The sequence below is a fragment of the Gadus macrocephalus genome, chromosome 3 (genome assembly GCF_031168955.1).
Source record: "Gadus macrocephalus chromosome 3, ASM3116895v1".
Lineage (NCBI taxonomy): Eukaryota > Metazoa > Chordata > Actinopteri > Gadiformes > Gadidae > Gadus > Gadus macrocephalus.
Window position 1 is genome coordinate 11,745,070 of NC_082384.1, and position 23,228 is coordinate 11,768,297.

General features: G+C 50.6%; 3 protein-coding genes across 7 annotated transcripts in view; all 3 read right to left on the reverse strand.

The window, feature by feature from the left end:
• Nucleotides 1-6: 6 nt before the first annotated feature.
• On the reverse strand, nucleotides 7-4,325 carry baiap2l2b (BAR/IMD domain containing adaptor protein 2 like 2b). The gene is made up of 6 exons (XM_060047274.1): nucleotides 3,525-4,325; nucleotides 3,202-3,277; nucleotides 1,959-2,045; nucleotides 852-913; nucleotides 366-437; nucleotides 7-157 (listed from the first exon to the last, which is right to left on the reverse strand). The coding sequence occupies exons 1-6, from the start codon at nucleotides 3,573-3,575 to the stop codon at nucleotides 11-13; spliced, it is 495 nt and encodes a 164-aa protein (XP_059903257.1). The 5' UTR covers nucleotides 3,576-4,325; the 3' UTR covers nucleotides 7-10.
• Nucleotides 4,326-4,926: 601 nt separating this feature from the next.
• LOC132454104 (extracellular serine/threonine protein kinase FAM20C-like) overlaps nucleotides 4,927-23,228 on the reverse strand; it is a 39,857-nt gene continuing 21,555 nt past the window's right edge. For all 4 annotated transcript variants that reach the window (XM_060047281.1, XM_060047280.1, XM_060047278.1 and 1 more), the window contains exons 9-11: nucleotides 5,986-6,067; nucleotides 5,835-5,894; nucleotides 4,927-5,476 (exon numbers count right to left, since the gene is read on the reverse strand). In XM_060047281.1, coding sequence (XP_059903264.1) covers nucleotides 5,188-5,476; nucleotides 5,835-5,894; nucleotides 5,986-6,067 — 431 coding nt within the window. In that variant the 3' untranslated portion in view covers nucleotides 4,927-5,187. The remainder of the gene's footprint in view (nucleotides 5,477-5,834; nucleotides 5,895-5,985; nucleotides 6,068-23,228) is intronic.
• The window catches only part of LOC132454103 (dynein heavy chain domain-containing protein 1), a 31,695-nt gene continuing 14,696 nt past the window's right edge, over nucleotides 6,230-23,228 (reverse strand). Inside the window, exons 22-44 of one of the 2 annotated variants that reach the window (XM_060047275.1) lie at nucleotides 23,021-23,147; nucleotides 22,741-22,933; nucleotides 22,284-22,569; nucleotides 20,249-22,094; nucleotides 19,919-20,018; nucleotides 19,375-19,507; nucleotides 18,895-19,072; nucleotides 18,397-18,499; nucleotides 18,025-18,174; nucleotides 16,016-16,207; nucleotides 14,709-15,140; nucleotides 13,569-13,995; nucleotides 13,201-13,275; nucleotides 12,913-13,107; nucleotides 12,628-12,809; nucleotides 11,206-12,201; nucleotides 10,918-11,092; nucleotides 10,658-10,783; nucleotides 9,759-9,981; nucleotides 9,110-9,198; nucleotides 8,691-8,843; nucleotides 7,546-8,162; nucleotides 6,230-7,094 (exon numbers count right to left, since the gene is read on the reverse strand). In XM_060047275.1, the coding sequence (XP_059903258.1) occupies nucleotides 6,717-7,094; nucleotides 7,546-8,162; nucleotides 8,691-8,843; nucleotides 9,110-9,198; nucleotides 9,759-9,981; nucleotides 10,658-10,783; nucleotides 10,918-11,092; nucleotides 11,206-12,201; nucleotides 12,628-12,809; nucleotides 12,913-13,107; nucleotides 13,201-13,275; nucleotides 13,569-13,995; nucleotides 14,709-15,140; nucleotides 16,016-16,207; nucleotides 18,025-18,174; nucleotides 18,397-18,499; nucleotides 18,895-19,072; nucleotides 19,375-19,507; nucleotides 19,919-20,018; nucleotides 20,249-22,094; nucleotides 22,284-22,569; nucleotides 22,741-22,933; nucleotides 23,021-23,147 (7,376 nt within the window). In that variant the 3' untranslated portion in view covers nucleotides 6,230-6,716. Of the gene's footprint in view, nucleotides 7,095-7,545; nucleotides 8,163-8,690; nucleotides 8,844-9,109; nucleotides 9,199-9,758; nucleotides 9,982-10,054; nucleotides 10,355-10,657; nucleotides 10,784-10,917; nucleotides 11,093-11,205; nucleotides 12,202-12,627; nucleotides 12,810-12,912; nucleotides 13,108-13,200; nucleotides 13,276-13,568; nucleotides 13,996-14,708; nucleotides 15,141-16,015; nucleotides 16,208-18,024; nucleotides 18,175-18,396; nucleotides 18,500-18,894; nucleotides 19,073-19,374; nucleotides 19,508-19,918; nucleotides 20,019-20,248; nucleotides 22,095-22,283; nucleotides 22,570-22,740; nucleotides 22,934-23,020; nucleotides 23,148-23,228 lie in introns of those variants that run through there. The other variant, XM_060047276.1, reaches the window with a different exon arrangement.

Sequence of the window (23,228 nt, forward strand, 5' to 3'; positions counted from 1 at the left end):
TGTGTCAGGGTCACCTGCTACAGTGGACTTGTAGATTGGTGTGTGTGTTACAGCTTAACGTGTGTACCAGTGAGTCCCTGAAGGTCCCTCGTCTGAGTTGTTTCTCGAGGGCCTCTGCTTGGTTCCTGACCTCCAGCTCATACACCCTGCGGCTGCCCTGGACACACACACACACACACACACACACACACACACACACACACACACACACACACACACACACACACACACACACACACACACACACACACACACACACAAATACAAATACAAATACAAACACACACATGAAAGCCAGGCTTATTACAAGCCTCCACAGTACTCAAAACACTAGGGTCAAACTGAGGACCTCACTGCAGACTCACATCCATGTATTCCTCATCCAGCTTCACCTTCTTCTCCATGGCCTGCAGAACCTCGACCTGGAACCAGCGGAACTGCAGCAGTGGAAATACACCCGGCCCCCACAAGTCATGAACAGGAGGATGTGTGTGAATCCACATCTCAATAACGAGCTGGGCGCCTCTGTTTGATCATACTGCTGATCCACCTGGGGCTCATTGCTTTAGTACGCGGTCTCTCATGGCTCCTGGGCTCATCAGGGAATATGATGCCCCACTGAGGTCTCCCGTAACACCGACCTTGGTGCTTCTGACAAATACTGATCAGGCAGCAGGATTTACTCCAGCTATCACGGACCAACCTCACTCAATTGTATTTGGAAAACATGTGGAATAGGGAACCCTGATTTTCCAGGCATTTAACATTTTCAGTCAAAGATGTGAATAAGGGTGTGTAAGAGTCAGTGGTAGAGTGACTCAAGGCTAAGTCTAGTGCAGAAATGTACCGACCACGCCTTCCATCTCTGCTGTTAGCCGCCTCTGAGTCTCTGAGATCTGGACCAACACATCGCCTGTTGATGGAAGACAGAAAAGCTGATTTCAATCATCTGGAAACCAAACCAGATACCAATCCATGGAAAACTGGGCTGTTGTACGAGACGACGTTTTTGACCTTTGTTTATACTGTAAGTATAGTACAGAAGATGCTGTTATCTAAATAAACGTACATTGAATCCAGACAAAGCCAGGGGTTAAGGGATGCAGGTTGAGGCAGGCGTGGATTAGGGGCATGTCGCTGAAGGATACCTTAACGGTAGGCTGCAGACTTCAGCCGCTCGGCTGGGAACCTGACCACGACACTACCCTTCCCTATGATGTTGTACATACATCTGTTCCAGCAACAAAATGTGTGAATATTTGAAATCTTTGAGATCACTAATTTGTGAAACCAAAGCAAATTTTGGATCAAAAGTTGTACATTTGTAGAATACGAATAGTAATGTATTACACAATTTCCTTGATGGTTACATAATATGAAATCTGTTACTAATTTCCAATATTAACATGAAACATAATTCATTTTTATGAAGAATCTGTCAGAGCAGGGGGGTTAGTTTGCCTGTTTAAATGCTCAGTGCAGTGCTGAGCCTGTCAGTCGCCACGGCCTGTGAATGAGATAATGAACGGAGTGTTTCTGAAAGGTCGCTCGCTCTATAATTCATCGCCGGTCACATGATACGCCGGTAGTCTGATTATGTGGAGTCTCCCTGACCTTCTCCTCAGCTGGTCATCCATACACAACCACGTGGGAGTGGTCTGTGGGCGGCCGGGTCTCTAAATTAGCATTGTGCTTAATGTAACATTATAATGTTAGCATACTGCTGCCAACAAAATGCTAAATTAGCACCTAGGTGAATGCTCCCAAAGGTCAAAGGTTGAGTAAAGCTATGTGAAAATTGACATTTCTGGAGTACTGGGGGTTGATGTTTTTCTGCTTCGTGATTAAATACTTGGCTGTTGCGAACATGAGGACAGCTAAACTCAATTAATAAACAATGGTTCAACAGACCGCAGGACACGTTGATCACACACACACATACACAAAAGCACACTTACCGAGTGAGCGGGAGGAAAGTGTGTGCATAGCCTGTTCTCCCATTTTGGCCACAGCACTGAAGTACGCTTCACTGCAAACTCCCAAGGCTGTGACACCCCCCACACACACACACACACACACACACACACACACGCACACGCGAACACACACACACACACACACACACACACACACACACACACACACACACACACACACACACACACACACACACACACACACAAGCATACAAAGAAAGATAATAGGTTTTGTATTTAAAAAATCTTATAATAAATTAAAAAAATAATCAGATAATAGCTTCTAGTTGTCTTCATGAAGGTTGTTAGTTTTTCTTTTTGTATAGGGCTATAGTTGCTTTTACTGAATTGTGCTGCATGTATTGATTCACTAATATCTTTGTTTGTATTTGTTATGTGTAATGTATTTTACGACTGAAGCATGGGTGAAAGCCCAAGTCTAATATTCCACTTTGTTGGACAACAAATCTTAATCTTGAACTGAAACACAGGTGCCTTAAACTCAATAACAATGAACCGCCATAACAACGTCCGATCCTTATCTCACCAATCAATCCCTTTACACCACCACCACCCGATCAGAACAACCCTCCTGGCGGCGGTGGTTCCTGACACGTGATAGGCTGCTGAGGACTTTCCAGCAACCGGGCCGGCTGCCAGTGCGGCTATCGCTTTACCGGTCGGCCCGGCCGTGCCTGTGACTGAAGACCCCTTCCTGAGTTGGATCGGCCTGAGAGGCCCCATGAATAATACACAGCTCCACCAATTACCCCCTGCACCACTGCTGATAGGGCCGCTCCCCGGCCCACAAAGAGCAGCGGAACGGGGGCTCCGGCCAGCATACCCAATGAGCGAAACGGGAAACCGCTCCTTCTTCCACCGCGTGGAAAATGTGTAATTACCCATTTCTTATTGACTTCTCTGAAATATTTAGATGTCTACGTTGGTGTGTGTGCGTGCTTATGTCTCGCTCTGAGATAAGTTAGTTCAGGTGTTAAAGGGATTGTTTTGTGTTGCCTGTTACTTTGTAAAAGTATTTAGTACTAAGTGTATGTTCTATATGCAGATGGTGCTGCATGTGTTCATCACTACGATAACAATATATTGAATATTTGTTGAATATTCTACACACCTAAATTGGTCTGTTCTGTTCTACTGCTGATTTATAATTACTTCATGGAGAATTGATTTAGTTTTTTTGTGTGAACAAAGTACATGTTCCCACCTTGAAAGGCCTTGACATAGCTGTTCCCTAAAGTAACCAGATTCTGAAGTCCTGGGTTGAACTGGTCCATCAAGTTCTGGAAAGAAGACAGAAAACAGACATGAAGGAAGGCAACCCATAGCCCATGCACTATGAACCATTTCCAAAAGCAATGCATAGCTGTAGGTATACGAAACCTGGTATTACATATGAATTCAACCGAAACAACCGTAAAAATACACTTATCTTAAAATAACATCCCCAACAACAGTTGGATGCACAAATAAAAGGTCAAATAGCATGAAACAGAGAAGTCAACGTTCAGTCTTTTAAACAGTACTCACCGAGTACACAGATAGGGTCGATTTGTGTAGTAGATCGCTGGTTCCAGACATGGTGGCTGATGCAAGCTTGAATTAAATGTAAACTTGCTAAAAAATAAATAACAAATACAAAAACGCTATGCCAAGTAGGTCAACAAAAAGTGTCCGACTTCTTTCCAGCGGATTCCCAGCTTAATTTAGGACAGTGAAAGTCACCTTCACTCGATCAACAAGCAAAGTAACAGTAGCACCGCTCAGTCCATGTAGTTACTCTACGGCTATGGTTTCTCTCCTGGCCCTTTAATGTCCACCTGAGGCAGACTCATCAGACAGATAAAGGCACTTTCACTGCCATCCCTGCTCAGCTCCTGGTGAAGTCTCCGCAAGACACGATTAAACTTTGGTGAAGTGATAACTCGGCACTTTGTTTCCACTTTGTTTCCTCTCTCTCTCTCTCTCTCTCTCTCTCTCTCTCTCTCTCTCTCTCTCTCTCTCTCTCTCTCTCTCTCTCTCTCTCTCTCTCTCTCTCTCTCTCTCTCTCTCTCTCTCTCTCTCTCTCTCTCTCTCTCTCTCTCTCTCTCTCTCTCTCTCATCTGTTAATACACCTGTGTACTCCTGTCTCACCCACTTTGGGAGAGAAAGAGAGAGAGAGCGAAACGGGAGAGAGAATGGGAGTGAGAACGAGACAGAGCAAGAGAGAGAGACAGAGAATGTGAGCAAGATGGAGGGATAGAGAGGGAGGGAGAAAGGGAGGGAGGTAGAGAGGGATCTGAGAGAGAGACGTGGGCACGAGAGAGAGAGAGAGAGAGAGAGAGAGAGAGAGAGAGAGAGATCCATTGGCAGTGAGGGGAGGAGGGTAGCAAGGCAGGTGTCATAGATAGGGGCCACAGCCAGGTGAATAATTCATGGGGCCCCTGAAAGGAAAGGAGAGAGAGAGCAGGCCAGAAGCAACACTGTGAGAAGTGCAGAACCTCGCTGGACAAAGAGACCTGGGCCTCTCTGTGGTAGAGCCATGTATTATCACCATAATTCTGTTAAATGTACCTTCATGCACACAAAAGGCTAAAGAGTTGAGATAGCACCGCTCACACGGGATTCCATCAAAGAAGGCAAATCTCAAGGCGACCTATTCATCAACAGACAAAGAAATGCTGTGTTGTGTTCACTGACACACAAGCAACGGTTACATAAGATACCTTTTTGATTAAAGCCACAGGATTCACTCTATTCATGTGGCTCCTAATAATTATGTTTCCTTGCTTTCCACGTTTGAGGGCTTGCCTTTCATCTTAACTTTGGAAACTCGTTCTGAATTATAAAATTCAATATTAAAAGAAAGAAGTCTGGTAATATAAAAAGTTATATTTTTAATTAAAATATTCAAGAAATACAATTACAGTGACGTGAATCTGACAATAAATTTTTCCTTTCTTCAGAGTGATCATCCAAGATCCAAAGTTTGGATCTCAGATGGATCAACGTGTCATGTAGCAAAATAACACTTGCTTTTCAACCTAAATATTTCTTTCCACCTATACTTAATTTGCCTAGTTACCACATAACTATACCTGCAATTCAACAACTATTCAACTATCGACCAATCACATCTCACCGACACCTCTGCGTTGTCATCCTCCTATAGGCTCCTCCGCCAGCGCCATCGTGCCCCCCAGTGTGTCTCCATTTAGGACATGTCATCATAGATGACCACCTCGTCCCCGGCTCCGTCCCAAACTCCGTCCCTGGCTCCGCCCATGGTGCCGGCCCCGCCCCCCTTCTCCTCCAGACAGCGGTTGACGGCCCGCAGCACGACGGTCAGTCGTCGGTCCAGCGCCGCCAGATGGGGCTCGGCGAGGAGGGGCGTCGTGGCAACGGACAGGGGGTCCCGGCCCAGGGACTCTCTCATGACATCACTGAGGCGGAAGTGCGGGAGCGCCAGGAGGCGGAGCCGCAGCCAGGTGGAACGACGGATCCTGAGGGAGAGAGAGGGGGAGGGAGGGAGAGAGGGGGGAGAGAGGGGGGGGAGAGAGAGAGGGGGATGGAGGGAGAGAGGGGGGTGGAGGGGGGGAGGGAGGGAGAGAGAGGGGGATGGAGATAAACAGAGGGAGAGGGAGAGACAAAGAGGGAGAGGGGGAGGGAGAGAGAGAGGGGGAGAGGAGGTTGAGAGATTTATGGGGGGAGAGATCATGATCACACAACACAAACTTGTTTCGTGCTGTCTCTCTGTCTCTTTTAAATAAACACAACATTTATGACACAAATTAGATTTTTAGGATTAAAAAGTATTGTACCACAGCTGAATAGCTTTCATAATCCATCTTTCATCCTCACCTGCAGCACTGTCTGAGTGGAGCTAAGATAGATGGCTCGTCTTTAGAGTGGCGTCCGAACCTGGGAAGGGGGACAGGGTCAGTCTAACATAAAGAGAAGAATATACAGTATCCAGATGGAGGGGAATCCATCCGTGATCAGGATGACTCACGCCCTGCCGTTGTCCAGGTGCAGCAGGAACGTGTCGTTCCCAAACTTCTCGAAGGTCTCGTAGTGGTGTCGGTCCATGTTGCCTGGAAAAAAGAAAATCTCTAGCGTCAACTTCAGCTAATTAATATAGTTTCAAACATGACGATGAATATTGTTTCAAACAATACACTGAATATAGTTTCAAAGAGGATACGACGGCTGGCTCCATCGTATCCATAGCAACTGAAAAACCACACTCCACCAAACACTTGAAAGTATTCTTTAATACAGCAAACTTCATCATCTTTATTGAAAACATCAAAAGGGAGTCCATAGAATAGAATGCAGATACATTCATCATTCTTCACACACTCATCGACACACACCCCTTTGACCTTCAAGCACATGAACCAAACTTACTGCATTCCGTTAGCACTCTCTAACCAGTGGCCACTTAAAGCACTTTACAATATTAGCTCACATTCACCCATTCAGGCTCACATTCACGCAACAATGGCGGTGTCAACCATGCAAGGCGACAGCCAGCTCATCAGGAGCAGTTAGGGTGAGTTGTCTTGCTCAGGGACACCTCGACGCTCAGCCAGGAGGAGCTGGGGATCGAACTAGCAACCTTGGGGTTGCCAGTCGACCCGCTCGACTTGCCAGTACACAACAAACATTACACGACATATGACGGACATCGTTCCACACGGATTAATCCAGATCGGCCGTGGGTCTAGCCGTGAGTGCCCGTCAGAGTGTGCTGACCAGCCGGACCCGCCTGAGTCGACACCACCCGGGGTCCAGCTCCGTCGCCAGGGGCACCCAAGTCAGGGGCCCGTGCCCTCCCTCCACGTAGAGCGGGCAGCGGTAGAGGCAGGACGAGGGCCCTGCGTCGGATCCCAGCGCGTCCGACGGGTCGGGCGGGGTAGCGCTTCCCCGGGAACGGTCGCTATGACGACCGACATGGCGCGGTGTGACGCGCAGCATGGGCAAGGAGCACGAATGAGTGGACGCAGAGTCCCGCACGGCTCCCAGCCTGGTGTCCCACAATGCACCTCTCAGCTGGAGGCCGCACAGGTGCACGCTGCCGGGCGCAGGAGCCGGAGATGAGTTGGGGTCCCTCAGTACCTGTGATTAAAGTCGTCCAATGGTCAGCTGGGGAATTTAATATGTGCGACATCCTAGCTGTTAGCCGGCTAGCCGTGCTGCTATCTAGCATGGTGGCTACTGGAGTTACATCAAACGGAATTCATACTTTATCGTGCCTGCCACCAACCAATTAACAATATTAATTAGCCATTCATGGATTGTAGTTTGATGTGTGGGAAAAAGTCTTCTAGACAAAAATAGTATGCGTTATTTTATTTAGTGACAAAATGCCAAACATTAATATGTTGACATTTAAGACATTTAACCTCGTTTAAAATAAAAACCAAAACATTATCTGGGTTCATTTCCCCTTTAAAAGTGCCTCCTTCCAATGTCAAGCACCCTGAACGGCACTGTGTCTGAAAGGTAACCGCATCGAAGGGCCTCACCTGAGCCCCAGGGAGGCTTCTCTCTCCTCTCCCTCCATTACCTGGAAGTCCAGCGTGAGGTGGCTGGGCTCGGTGTTCCTTCGCTGGGCCCCCTCTCTCAACACCGCCGCCAGGAAGCCCCGGGGGTTGGCGAACGCAGACGGCCGGTATGCGGCGGGCGGGTCAATCGCCTCGGCCCCGCCCCTCAGGTACGTGGCAATGTGCTCCGCCTTTCTCTCCAAACGGGACAGATCGCCGTCGAGGAGGGGATCGCGGCGTCCCTGCTGGCGCCGGACGCATCGCGCCAGCAGGGACGCCTGCAGACCCCCGAGTGCGGCCCACTCCGCCCACAGGAAGTCCTGGATCGGACCCCCGGCCGGATCAACGATTGCGTCCTCGCCTGTGCGGCGAGGAGCGCGAAGGCGGTCGTCCAAAGCCGCAAGTCTCTCCGCGAAGGACCGACCGGGGCGGTCCTCTGGGGTCCCGGAGCGTGGTCCCGGTACTCCCTCTCCTCCGCCGGGCAGCGCGTGGCTGAGGCGCAGGAGCGTGTGAAGGGTGTGGGAGCGGGTCCGGAGGAAGGCCTCCGCCTGCTCAGGGCTGAGGCCCAGCGGCGGGGGGTCACTGGGGTCCGTCACGCTCCAGACACGCCGCTCCACTGAGAGAAGGAGTCCTGCGGTGTCTGAGGGGGGGGGGGGGGGGGGAGAACGTGGAGAACCGGGGACAGCAAGCGATTCATTACTACAAGCGTGAGATAGTCATCGGATGTTTGCATCATAGTGTTTCTAGCCAAAGCTAATTTACGAAAATGCCGATGAATTGAAATGGAAAAACTAAAGAAGAAAAAAGAAGAATACAGAGAGATACAGAGGGCACACTGGAAAAAAACTAAGCAAGCATGATTATTGCTTGCTTAGTTGATTATAAGCCACAATTTTGTGTTTCTTTTGAAGATGTCAAATGTAGGGATACATTTCAAGTTTTGTGGCAGTGAGTTCCATAATTTTGTCCCTTTTACTGAAAAGGCAGTTTGAGCTAAATATGTTTTGCAGAAAGGAATACTACAATTGCCTTTTGACAACTGTGTTGACGCCTTTGTATTCCAGTGTTTTGGTTTGGTCTGAGGGTATATTTAATTTGATCTGATCAACTCAATATACAGCCCTGTTTGTGTGTGTGCGAGTGACTGAGTAAGTGAGTGTGTGTCTACCATGGTGGTCAGGGAGGGGGTCTATGATGCTGAGGAGACCACCAGGTCCCCCCCAGCAGGGCGGCGCCACCGGACTGAGGAGACCCCTGGCCACGCAGCCCACCTCCTCTAGGTCCTCGGGGTCAGGAACATGGCCGCCATAGACCACGCCCACTGCATCGCCAACAGGACATAAATGATGCACCTCGTTTCCATTGTCATTTGTATTTTGTTTACGCGCAAACTGTAACACGATCAAGAGAGCTTGAATCACAAAACACATACACCACAAATATGATGAGGGAATGACGATAATATAATGATAAAATAAATAGGATAAATAAATGAAATATATATAATTGTTTCAGTTCCTATATATGTAGGATCTCTATATTTCCTATTGAAATTCCTCTTCATAATTGCCTGATGTATTCCCCTACCCAGGTTCTCTAGAGTGCCCATCTTGTCGTGGCAGCGTCCGGAGACCCGTGAGAAGGCTTCCACCAGGGTCAGGAGGTCTTCAAGACCCCTGGAGAGACACAGCACACACTCTCATCATCGGGGTTTACACTATAACACTTTACCATGATGTGGCTTCAGGACATCATTTTGTCGGCCATCTGAAGATGAAGGAATATAGGACTATCGTTGATTGTTTGTGTCAGTATGGGCTCTTATCTATACATGCAGTGTTTGCATATGTTAAAGCAGCATTTCGTTTTCATCAACTTCACACACTCAACAGAGGCTCCTGGGGCATTATAGTGAATCTATCTTGTATTTAATGGTGGGTACGTCGTTATTGAGCCAAATTAGCAAAATGGGTGAAGTACTGCAGTCCAAATTTACAATATTGGAAGGGTCCTCCACTTCAAGTTGACCAGCTAATGAATACCTTTGCAATTTATATATCCTTTCATTTCTAAACCAGCTCATGTGGCATCCGTCCTACAATCCTCCTGGGGTCTAAACTGTCTGCATGCTTCAGATGAAAGAGCAATCCGTGGTTCTAGCCCGGCTCCGGTGCTGAAAACACGCTTTCCGTTTAGATGACCAGATCCATGAGGTGTGTTTTGTCGGGGTCCTCACCAGCCCCCCGCCCCGGCGCCCCCCCGCCCAGAGGGCCGGAGGGCGCGTCTCTGCTGCAGGACGGCGTGGAGGAGGGCGCAGCGGAGCAGGAGGGGGGGCTCCAGGCCGCCGGGGGGGGGGCCCGTCGGGGGGCACAGCACTGTCCGCAGGGCCAGGCTCAGCTCCTCCCTCAGGTCCCAGGGGGGGTCACAGACCACCGGCAGCCCGCGCGCCCGCACGGAGGCTGCAGAGGGGATCACGGCGGTGTTATGGGGGAGACCTTGTGGGTAGGGCTGCCAAGTTTTGGAAAAAGTATGTGTTGAGTTACACAATATTTTATTTTTCCTTTTGTTATGGCAACAATTGCAAAGCACTCTCGATAAGTATCTGCTTTTCGTCTTTTTCTGTTACCAGACAATTCAATACAACGACAAGGACATTGCCGTCCTTGGAATGAAATCGCATTTTTGCTGGCAGATTTTTATCAGTCGTGTTCTACGACTAGCGGGGGCTTTGGTTGTCTGATCATAAACTGATCAACATGAACGGTGATGGTTGTTCGCTGTGAAGGCAGAGCCTGCATGTCACTCCCTAGCAGCAAACTGTATCCAAGAACCCTTAAAACTGAATAAATTGTGTTATATCAGACAGACTTTCAACAGAAAACGATTTCCGCAGCCCTGTTGTGGGCGCTCTGTGATCGTAATGTGATGATATTGTGATAATGTGGGAAGGGGTGGAGGAGGGTATCGTGGTTTTACGGTGGTGAACATTTATTATAACAATGAATGGGTTTGTTATGTCATTACTACTTCAAACAGAATCCATTGTATAAACATCACAAGAAACAACCAACAAATAGTCCATAGGTATAAATACAAATATGTAAATGGTTGTGCGGTGAAGGTTGCCGGTCCTACCGGGCACGGAGCCCCGGGCTGCCCCACGGGTGATGAACCACAGCCTGAAGAGAGGGTGGGACGGCCCCCTGGGGGGCTGCCCCTCAGTGCTGGGACCCTCACACTGCTCTCCTTCCACATGGGGGGCTGGTCGTTTCCGGAGGAAGGGGAACCAAAATACAATGAATTCAATCAATTAAATTCATTTTTTGCAAATGATTACATAAAAACTGTTTCATCATCTCACATCACAATGACATCATTGTGTTGGGGCGGCTGACCTTTGTGGGGGGAAAACAGCTGATTGATATAAAAAAGCACTTTGTCATCCCATTGGTGGAGCAGGTGACAGTGGTTAAAAACCAGCCAATGGCCTTCGGTTACAGCTCTACCCAGTGCTGAGAGAAGGAAGTCCCCGTCCCGCTGAGCAGCCAATGAAACGACTTCCACATGAACCTTTAGAAAATGTTGCATGTATTGGAGCAACAGTTATTCAAATGCATTTTTTTTTTTTTATATATATTTTGATCAAATGTGACATAAAACGACATCAATGCATCACGCTGTACCTCTTTGGTGTGCTCCTGCTGGCCGGCCAGCAGCCTCAGCAGGTGAAGGGGGTTCACCCCGCCCCCCGCGCTGGGCAGGGTGAACACCACGGGGCCCCGGTGGCCCGTCAGGAAGCGGGAGAAGGCGTCGGGGCGGCGGGTGGGCCCCGTGTCCAAGGCCGGCCCCAGGACGGAGGCGGCTAGGCCCTGGGCCACGGGCCCCAGGGTCCCGGGGAGCAGCGTCCTCCAGAGCAGCCCTCGCTGCAGGGGGCTGAGGTGGCCGTGGGAGGGGCGCGCCGCCGCGGTGCGGGAGGGGCCGAGGCGCAGGTACTCTCGCCACTGGCGAGGGGCGGCGGCCAGCGAGGCCAGCAGGCCCCGGAACGCGGGCGCCCGCTCCAGGAGGGACAGGTCGCCGTGGAGCTCCGCCGGGACCCAGCGGGGCGGCGCGCGGCGCCGTGTCTCCGCGGGCGACGCCGAGGTCCGACCCACGCCGCGCAGGAAGGCCGCCTCCTCTGGGGCGGAGCCCAGCCCGTGGTGGAGCAGCGTGGCCGTGGCGGCCAGCACCTCGAGGACCCGGGCGTGGCTCTGGGACAGGCAGGGCCGGTACAGCGCCAGCAGACGGCCCACCAGGCCCCGAGTGGCGGCCGGCACGCGGCCCTGTTCCGGCGCTCCGCCCGGGCCGCCCTCCCAGCTCCACCAGCCGTCCGGGTTCCCCGGGTCCCCCGGGTCCCGCGGAGCCTCCCTGCGCATGGCGCTGACGTAGGCCTGCAGCGTGAAGCGGTAGGCGGGGGAGAGGCGGGAGACGGCCTGCAGGACCCGGTAGAGGAGGGCAGCCAGCGCTGCCGCGCGCCGGGCCGGCCCCAGCAGGGAGTCCAGGCGCCGCAGCTCGGCGAGGAGCGGCCCCTCCCGGGCCCGGAGCTCCACCGACGTCCCCCGACACGCTAGCAGGCGTGGGGGGAAGCAGGGGTCTTCTGACAGCGGGGGGGGCGACCCGAGGATGCAGTCCATTAGGGCGACCTGGAGGGAGGATGACGATGATTATAATGATGAGGATGAAGACAATCATGATGAAGGTCAATGACCACTTGATCTCACAGTGCTGAGTGACAAAGGGTTCTTCTGTCTCACTTTCGATACGACAATGTAAGAGATACGGTTACTCTTTCCCTCTACTGTCAACAACGTCTGAATTTACATTTCAATCCCACCACTCTTTGTTTAAAGATATACTAGTTTAGATATATTGTTGTTTTTGCTCTCTGCAGATGCTTATCTTACATTTTGTATCTCTTTTTAATGATTCTACTGTTCTGTAATTCTATAAGTACTGAACCCCCCCCCCAGAAAAACATTTGGGATTGAATAATCAACCTATCCTTTCTTATGTTTCCTCGTCTCATCTCCAGACTAAGTGGTGTGCAGTTGTGCGTGGGTTCCCATCACCTGCTCCTCCCTGACGCCTTCCTGCAGCGTGCGGAGCTCCTTCTGGACAGCAGAGTGCTGCCGGACCAGCGGCTCCAGACCCTCCCGGGGCAGCAGCCTCCCCAGCATCAGCTCCTGGAGCTGGGCCGGGCCGGGAGAGACGTCCACCACCCTGACCGCAAGCAGCACCGACGGCTGGACCTCTGTCGCAGACCGCGGGGGGGCCGGAGCGTTAGACGACCCCCCGCCTGTTCCCTTTTGGTTACTATGTGCTGTGATGTTGGTTTTGATGATGTCTCGCCTCACCGTGGAGTAGTCTGACAGGCAGGCCGGTGCAGAGGACCAGGTTGAAGTCCGGATGGGGGGGCGGGTCCTTCTTCCCGGGCCCCGCGGGACCACCATCGCCACCGGCCCCGGAGGACCGTTGGTTCCGGACCAACCTGGCCAGGAGCTCGGGGCTGGGGACGGCCCTCTCCACGTGAGACACCAGGACACTCAGACCTACGGGACCCCACAGGGGGAACAGCGGGGGGTTTAGTTATACAGACACAGACTGGATACTTCACCATCACAGCTGTGGGTGGAATAGGTCACCTCTCTCCTCAGCAAAGTCCAGCTTGTTGATCAGCCGGGGGTCGTCAGCACAGACCACCAGGTCGTACTTCTCTCCTGCACATAAATCCCTGGTTTAGTTGTTCATGGTATCTATATTTATCGTTTCAGATTCTAAATAAGCATTTGCCGATTTTATCCAGAGCGAATTGCAGTGAACTTCCAAAAAAACACCTTGGGATCGTTTCCTATCCTAAGAGTTTGGTCATCTTGCTCAGGTCAGACATCAGGGATCGAACCCAGTACCACTCAACAGCTGTTCATCCTCGAACCCCCCCAACCAAGTGGGCCAACCGTCCCATGCCTTCTAGGCCACGGCCTCGTGAAGAATGAAAACCTGTTGCACCCACCTGACAGAAGCCAGTCTGGGGGGCCGTCCTCTTGATCCCAGCCCTGGGCGTCAGCCAGCAGGGGCCAGAAGAGGGCGGGCCGGGGGTCCCTGTGGCCCCACAGCAGCAGACTCACCACCAGCTGGTCACAGGACGACTCCGCCCGGTGTGGACGGGCCCCCAGCGCCCGAGACAAGGCCCCCTCCAGCCTCTCGGCCAGGGGGATGCCGGTCCACGGCGGGGGGTCCGGAGCGCTGTTCTCAGAGTGGGTGAACAGCGGGGCTCGAGGGTCCTGGGGCTCGGGGTCTAGGCCCCCCGTCTGACACAGGAGCCTCCACTTTCCCAGCAGCTCCGTCCGCAGTGCGGGGCCGAAGGGGCCCAGGTAGCAGACTATGGCCGCCATGAGGAGAGCGTCTCCGGGGAGGGTCCGGCTGTTGGACTGCCCCTCCTGGGGAGAGATGGAGCAGGGAGGATGGTACATTCACTAAAACCAAGACGCAAACGGACGTGGACTTCATTTGATCCGAGGGTTACAGAATATAAAAGAGGGGTTACAGAGGTTGGCCCGTGAAAGTGTGGAACACTTATTTGCAATGGTCACCTTGATGTTATAAAAAACACTTTAAAAGACACATCTCCATGTGTGTATGTTTTTTCCAATTGTATGTTATTATATTTTTTTCTGTCTTTATATTGAACTTCTTGTGTTTCATTGCCGTTAAATCTGCTCTCTTAAGCACTGTCTCAATCAGTGCTGTAGAAAAATGATTACCGTATTTTCCACACTATAAGGCGCACCGGAGTATAAGCCGCAGCAGCTAAATTGAATGATGTGTACATATATAAGCCGCACTGGAGCCCGCCACTTAAAGGTGGGGGGGGCGCGGCCCGGGCATAGAGCCCATAGAGTTAAAGTTGGTGGACTGTAACCTGTAAAATCCATAGATTTAGGAGGTCCCCTAGTGGCCGTTAGCTATAAAATTCAAAGATTAGCCGCACCGTTATATAAGCCGGAAGATCGCAAAATGGGAAAAAAGGCGCGGCTTATAGTCCGAAAATTACGGTACTTAGAATTTTTGCTATCACATTTTCACAATCAGTTCTAAATCCTCCATCTATTGATCTATGGTATGTTTATACCATAAAAAAACACAAACTCACCTGGGCCTCAGCCGTCCAATCAGCGAGATGGCTCGCAGTCATCGCCACGGTGACCGCCAACCGCCTCTCCTGCTCCACCGCCGCCGCCAGCCTGGCGTTCTCCTCCCCCAGGTCTGAGCGAACGGCCGTCAGCTGACTAGCAAACGCCACGATACGCCGGCGGCCTTTCTCCTCTCGCTTCCTGTCCTGGCCCAGGCCCAGGCGCGCCTGATTGGCCAGCTCCAACAGGTGGCCCCGGCGGGCCTCCAGCGGGACGGCCCGGCGCCGGGCGAGGGCGCCGCTGTACACGGCCCGGGACCAGCGGCACAGAGACTCACAGGCCCGGCTCACCTCCCTCGCCGCCACGGGCAGGAAGTAGGGGGCGGCGACCACCTCCCCCAGCTGCCGAAGCTGGCTGTCACTCAGACTGCCGCGGTCGAAGAACTCCAACTCCTGGGGGATTGGACCAATCAGGAGAAGCCGATGTTATCTTGAATGATCTCTTCATCCATTATCCTTTGGTTGTTATTCAGCTTATGGATAATGAGCTCATTTGAGAAAGCTAGATATATGTTAAAGTATGCATGTGTGTAAAACCTAAATGAAGTGAGAATATTTGTAGCATTGCTATCCAATTGAATTATTAATTCATATATTATTATTATACAATTGTATTATGACTGTCCTTATTCATAAACTACAGAACCTATATATGCTTCACATCTCGACAGACTGAATGCGTCGTTCCTGTAGCAGCTTCATTAAGTGTGACTGTGCAGAGTGCTTGATTTGCTACTGAAACAATTAGCAGACGCTTTCATCCAAAGCATACTTAGACGCACACTTAGTCATTCATGAGACGGCAGCGGTGAGAACTCTAGCTCCGGAAGGCTTAAAGGGGGACTGGTTAGTGCGGCTCAAACCCAGAACCTTCCAGATAGATTATCTATCCCCTTTATTGGCTCTGTCTATGGTCAATGGTAAATGGACTGCATTTATATAGCGCTTCTTTCCAAAGCGCTTTACAATATTGCATGCCATTCACCCATTCATGCACACATTCACACACCGACGGCGGAGTCAACCATGGGTCGGGAGTTAGGGTTAGGTGGCTTGCTCAGGGACACCTCGACATACGAGGAGCCGGGAATCGAACTCGCAACCTCGTAGCTGCCAGCCAACCCCCTCTTGAGCTCCTGCCGCTCCTGCCTGCCGCCTATGTCTCTGTACGACGACCGACTACGGCTACGCTCATCCCTGTGGCCCGTGTGCTTCCTTCGGCGCCGTGCGGCTGTAGCGGCGGTGGGAACCCCGCCCCGTCTCCACACCTCATAGAAGTCGTGCCGTCCCAGGAGCTGCCTGGCGCTGTCCCAGCTGCAAGGCCGGTTGAACAGCAGACACAGGGCGTCCAGCACCCTGACCACGCCCTGCGGGGGGTCCCTGTAGCTCCGCACCTCCTCCAGGTCCCCCACCCTGAGGCACTGCAGGGCCCCCAGGCCGGAGAGCAGCAGGGGACGCTCCTGGGGGGGGGGGGGGATGGCGGTAATGGGAGACGAAGGAATGGGTTAACAAGAGAGGCGGACGCGCAGAGGTGAGCATGTTTTGGTTTCTATTTTGAACACAGATGTTGGCGATCTGGGATCCCGCTAGACTGGGTAGCCCCGCCCATTCTGCCAGCGATTTGAATTCGCCCTGCAGAAGGGTTTGGAGAGGAGCAATACATTTCTTTCTGCTTCCGATACGTTTTTGAGGGAGCCAATCACCAAGCTGTTTTGTCCCCCTGGCGCATTATTGGCTGGTTTAACACATTGACGACAGGGAAGCGACGGCAAGCAGCCAATTGCGTACAGAGTCATTTGAACTAGGCCCATTGATCACGCCTCTTGTGCTGAAGAAAAGGACAGCAGCTTCCCCAGACCAAGCTCAATCTACGATTGAGCTTGGTCTGGCAATAGAAAGGGTAGGATCCTGCAGCCCTGTTCATAGTTTACATTTAATAGGGGATTTATTATTAATTAGTTGATTGAAACCTTCACAGACACTTTGTTACAGTTATCATTCCCTATATTTGAGCTTGTCTGCTTTCATATTTATGATTATTAATTGTTGGTAATTTTTTTAAAGTTTGATTTGTGAGACTGGCTACTTAGTTAAGTCTTACATCTATACTTATTGATGCTGGTGGGTATTCTTTTTATGAGATAAATGAATTAGCACCTATGCATGCAGTCCTATGCATATTTTCTGAGAGAGCAGATGTGAATTTTACTTAAGACATTATAGTGGACATTTCCTTTGTTAATTATTTGCAAATTTCTTTCTGTTTGGGGACCTTCTCAGAAGTCTGTGTGTATGTTCTGTGACAGACAGTCAAATTTAACTCCATTGAATTACAAATATTCCATGATTATGAATTTGAAAAGATCCTAGTTTTCTTCCTCTTAAGGTACGAACAAACCAAACGCGTAACCCGCGTAAGATTTACGCGCGTAACGCAGTTAAAATGTTGCTTGATCATTGTGTGTCACAAAAATGGTTCAACGCGCCTAACGCGGCTGTGGCTGCGCTGGATTTAGGAGTCCGAGGTAGGAAACCCAAACGCCGCCGTGTTTGGGTGCATGATAGAGTTTAGATCGGGTTAGATTAAATAATCTCGGATATAAATAACAATAATTGGGTTAAATAACTTCACATGGTGTGTCTGGTGTGTTTCCAGCATTCGTAGTGTTGATCAGCAGAGAAATAGTCCGCCAAGACGTTGAGGTTGCTTAGCAACCAGAGACTCTGTCCATGCAAGTGAACGGAGCGTTCACTCTTCGTCATAACTATCAAACCAAACATCCTTCACATTCACCGAGCGAACATTGTGAAAGTAAAATGCACATTTCTCGCTACATTTTTTTCCATAAACGCATTTAATGGCGTAACTATGTTACTATTTCCACCCAGAATACAGAAAGATGTCGGCCATATGCTTCTGTGCAAGCGTCACTACTCTCTGCCAGTGACGTCGGGTCAAGCTCCACGCTGATTGGCTATCGCGGCTAAGCATCACGCGTTGGAGCGTTGAAAGTTCAATTTTTTGAACTCCGGGCGTAGGCGCGTTAGGTGCGTATATACGCAGCTCATACGCAGCTCATACGCGGCTAAAATGTTGCTTTAGCGCATGTAACGCATCTACGCAGCTCATACGCGCGTAAACCAATGGTTCCCTATGGAAAAAATGCCGATTTTATACGCGTCTTACGCGGTTAATGCGGTTGGTGTGGCCGTACCTTTAGTGATGTGATTGGTGTACATCCTCTTAGCAGTTTGGAGAATTTGATGGTCGCTGTACCTCCTCTATGTGGGTGTCTATCTGCTCCTGGAGGAGGCGTCCCTGCTCCTCCAGCTGGTGCAGGTTCTGCTCCTCCACCCCACACCTCCTCCTCTTCTCCTCACATAGCACCTCCTCCGCCTCCATCTCCCTGAGGAGGCCCTGCTCTCGCTGGGGCGCACAGACACAGACACGGGGAGCTAAGAGTTTATCCTTTGTATTGTCATAGTTTGTTTCAGTTTGGTGGTATATATCAAAACTAAGATGGAGATTAACATTAGCAACTTGAAAGAGGGCAGAGTAGCCATTAGCTCAAGAGTCAAGAGTCAGGGCATCCGTTTCTGAATGTATACACAGAGTTGACGGCTGTTGTTTACATCTGATAAGCAATACCTGCTGTAGTTTCCCAACTTCCTCCTGCAGTCTTTCCACTTCCTGTTTGTGCTGCAGAGCGATGTTGTTCAGGTCCTCTAGGCGGGCCAGAGATCTTCCCACTCTGAATAGAGAAGCACAGTCCTATTTAGTTCGGGAAGAGCATGTAAAAACAGCATGTGCCTGCCCGGGGGGAAAAGATGAGACTGAGATCATGAACTAACTCATTCACATTCACATTGACGGGGATACCGAAATGTTGATGAATGTGCACTGCACCTGGTAAATTAATAAATAAATACATAAACAATCCATACTTGGGGGACACAAATCTATGTTCCATCAACCCTCATTAAATATGTAGAGCCAACGGCAAGAATAATTGTTAGGGCTCGCCCTGTGATTAGTTTACAATCAATACAGCAGGTGCAATGACTTGGCTGTCACTGCTGCCTTTATAAATAAAAAAAGTACTATCTTGCCAAAAAGGTCAGGTTTGAATTGATGTTCCCCACTCACCTTTCGGCTCGCCTGAGTCCTTGATTGCGGAGCAGGTCCCCGAGGTAGAAGAAGTGTGCGATGAACTCCAAGTAGGTTCCCGGGCTGAAGGGATGGGTTCCTAGGGAGACGGCTGCGTAGTGACACGCGGCCAGGTGGATCGATGCCATGGCCGACGACAGACTGGCTGCTAGAGCCGCTTCATGAGGACACAGGGGACACACTTATACGCACAGAAACACTTCCGCCAATCAATTATTGAATAATATAAATTCTCCAATAAAAATCTAAATGGCAGCACTGGCCAGTTAAATAGGTAAGGGTAAGGGGCCACTAATGGTTAAATGTCTGCCCAGTGCCGAATATACACGCAGCACTTTGAATGCCAAGTACCAATGCACTAAGGTGCTATATTACGCTTTGTATTTTACACAGCGCAACACTAAGCTCACTAACAACACGACCTGGATGGAGACGGAAATACACCAGGCGTGAACGTACTCTCTGCGTCCAGACGGGAGAGGAGAGGAGTGTTGGTGAGATGGTGGGCAGCGGTCTCCACCAGGGCCTGTCGGGTCCAGGGCTGGTAGAGCTCCACACAGCAGCCCAGGCTGAGGGCCCGGCCCAGCCCAGCCTGGGGGTACAGAGAGGTCACACACTCAAACCTGCTGCGTGTAGCTCAGGGTTCTCCCCAAAAAATGCAAAAGTGAAGCGGACATTCAAACATTTTCGATCTATTTATTTTGCTTTTCATTTCTTAAATGGTGAAATTGGAGACATCACACAGTTATGTATGCTGGCATACATAACTGTTTAAATTCTGCGGTTTTATGTGATTTTTTTTACTGCTGGCATACATAACCCCCCCTCTCACCCCCCCCCCCCCCGCCTCCTCCCGACTGTTTGCATGAGTGGGTAGAAGGGTGTTCACGACCATGTAAAAAGGTCCCTGGGAGAATCTTGCAGCCTATTGGACAACTGCTCGGGCTTAAATATAGAGACCTAAATAATATATTGTGTGCCTGTAAAAGGAAAATATAATCACATTGGTGTCTGAAGCGTTATCTGCAGGTAGGTCAGGTCTGTCTGGGCAGAGTGGCATCAACAGGAAAACGTGCAAGCTCCTCTGAAAGTGCCTGAAAAACCTGCAATGAAACCCAATGAACAGCAATGTTTGATCAGCTCATCCCCCCCGAAACATCTTAAATTCAACTCAATCATTGTAAACTATAACTCGTGAATCTATGAAATCATTCTTAGGTCATTCAGAAAAGTGACTGAAAAACTGGTTGATATTTCCCTTCCAGGTGCTTAATTAATATAATTAATATTTAAAAGGCATAGCATGGAAGTTATAGTTGAATCTGTCTCTTACTCCTGGATAATCTGTCCGCGTATGTGTCTTCTAAGTGGCTCCTTGGTAGCAGGGACTCTGGGGACGAGCTTGGCCCACTCCCGGCCAGAGTGCAGCCCTTCCCCAGTGCCTTGGCTCATCAGCCCCAGCACCCGGTCTCTCAGGGTCTGACTGACGTCTTGGTGGACCAGCATCACCACATCCCTGCCTCCCCCTCCCCCTCCCCCTCCCCCTCCTCCTCCTCCTCCTCCTCCTCCTACGTGCCTCCCTGCCTGCTTCAGGATCTGATCCAGCGTCTCCTCGTTACCGCTGTGAACCTCTATCATCGGACAGCCGGCGATGCGGGCGGCCAGCCGCACGTTGGTCCCGCGCCCAGTCGCCCTGGCCGCGGCCAGCAGGACCCCGTGGCCCCCGGGGACCAGCAGGGCCCTGAGGATGTGCAGCAGCTGCAGCACCCTCTGTCGGTGGAGGAAGTGACTGGAGGCGATGCCCGCTCCGCTCGCCCCGGCGCGGCCCGGCGTCGCCCCTCTGAGCGTTGCAGATAACCTTCGAGTCAGTTCGTCTAGCGGTTGCTGCTGGTAGGAGAGTTGGAGTCCGGGGTTGTCTCCTTGGGCCGTGGAGCGAGCTGTTATGGAGGGGCCGGGGCCGTAGGTTATCTGATCCATAGAGTCCACCAGTTGCTGGATGTATTGTGCCGGAAGAAGAGGTGGGACTGCCCTTGACTTGTCAGAGACACTGCTTTCAGGTTGAGCGGATTGTTCTGTTGCGATATGAACCCTGTTACGTTCTGATTGACATAGTGGTTTTGGCTCTTGTGGTGGAGAAGGCATTAAGGGTCTACCTTTTGCTATGTTCAAATCTTTTGAAAGGGATTTTTCAGCTTCTTCTGCCTCTTCATTTTGATTTAGTTTTGTTCCTTCATAACACAAGTTGTCCTTCAACAAACTATCTTGTGTATTGTTATTGGAAATGATGCTGACCTCTTGGTTTGCTGAGTCAGAGCCACTCGAAGTGTTCAGACTTTGTGGGGTTTGCAAAGAAACCACAGCCTCCAATGGTGCAGGCAAGGCTTCACTATTTTCTTCTCCAGTGCCTTGAATATCTACACTCTGATTGGCTGTCTGAAAGGTTCCTGTTGTTCCAGGGCTGAGTGGTATCCCAGTGAGGAAAGCACCAAGGGTAGATGTTTCCTCTGACTCAAGCGCATGGTTATCTCCGATGTCTCCACAGGTGAAAAAGGTCTCAGATGCCCTGGAGATCAGCGACAGCAGCAGCTGGCTCTCCTCCTCACAACCCAGCCGGTCACCGAAGGTACGCAGACACTCGTGCCGCCAGAGATGGGTTATATCGAGAAGGGTGGCGAGGGACTCCGACGGGACACAAGGACACCAGGTCTGCCCGGTCTGGGAGACAACAAGCTTGTGTGTCTGCCTCTGCGATTGGCGGCAAAGAGTCATTCCCCGAAAGATCTTTTGCAGGTCTCGATGAGAGAACATGAAATGAGGCCTTTGCTCTGTGAGGGGGAAGTGTTCACACACGGTATGGTACAGTTCTTTGGTAGCGGAGATGATGCAGCGTGCCATATCAACAAAGCTGGGCACATGGGGCACATCTTTGAGCCAGAGCCTCAGCATAGGAACGTGGATTGAAAACAGGACCTCGACCGAGAGCGTGGGGAGGACGAAATTGGAGAACAGGCGCCGGAGACGGGCACTGAGTCCGTGACCCCCCTTGGAAGAGGAGAGGCAGGTGGCCAGGTAGTTGACGGATCCCGACGCGAACAACTTAATGTGAGTGCCGTCGGGCGCCAGGGCTCCTCCTGTGGACATACTCAGTCGCAACGTCTCCAAAGCCATGGATGTTTTTCCTAAACGAAGAACAGGAGCAGCCATTGTTAACTATTTACAAATAACATAATTGAACGGTTTCTCTTGTTACAAATAAAGAATGGAGAATACTTAAGGATAAATAATTAATCCAAACAGGGCTGACATTTTGTCGGATAAGATTGGCCCATCATCCTTTGAACTCGATTATATTCATATGTCTCACTCACCATTTGGGGCAAAATGCAGGTCGTCCACAAACAGAACCATTCCAGACTGCTTGGTCCTTACCGGCCCCCCTGTACGTTTGGACGTCCCCTGGGAGCCCATGCTATGCAGTGCGTGTCGGACATCCCGGTGGCTCAGGAGCGAACTGGACGGCAGGCTGATGTGGGCTCTGTTGGCACTCAAAAGAGCTCTGCACAGAGAGGTTCTCCCGCATGCAGCCTCCCCCACCAACAGCACCGGCTGGCGGGCCTCCAGCATGCAGTGGAGCACATAGGCATGTTTCTGGTGCTGAGCATAAAAACATACAAATCAGTGTACATGAACTATAAGACTGAATTATTTGGGACTAAAAGAAAATTACATACGTTTCAGAAAAAAAGGTTTTGAAATAATTTGGATGTGCAATTTAGTCGTTTAACAGATGAGTCAACTTATTAAACGTAAACATTTGCAACAAACCTCGGAAATAGTTGGAAAAGGCAACTGAGCGATGAGGCATCGTGGGCTGTCGATACTGTTGACGACCTCACCGACGGTCCTCTCAGTCGGGCTGAAAAAGTGCTCAAAGATGATCTCTTCACCTGGAACCTCAATGCTATACCTGCTGTTGAAGAGCACCTGGCGAGCCAGCTGGTCAAACCGTGGCCAGTGGCTAGCATGGACACAAAGCATATTCACAAAGTCTGAATCACAGACATTCATTCCATCATTTATCCCTTTTAGGTTATAGATTCCTTACCGAGGATGCAGATGTGCACCAAATCCCCAGATGTAGGCCACTAGAAAGATGTTTCTGGCTTGAAGATCCAGATGCCCGCGGTTGTTGAGATCCTCTGTGCCTTGTGAGTAAGCTCCTTGAAGTATGCCTGTAAGGGATGTATCCCCTTGTTAGAGAATTTGAGTTTTATCATTAATAATATCATAGTTTTGAATGAAAATTGTACCAT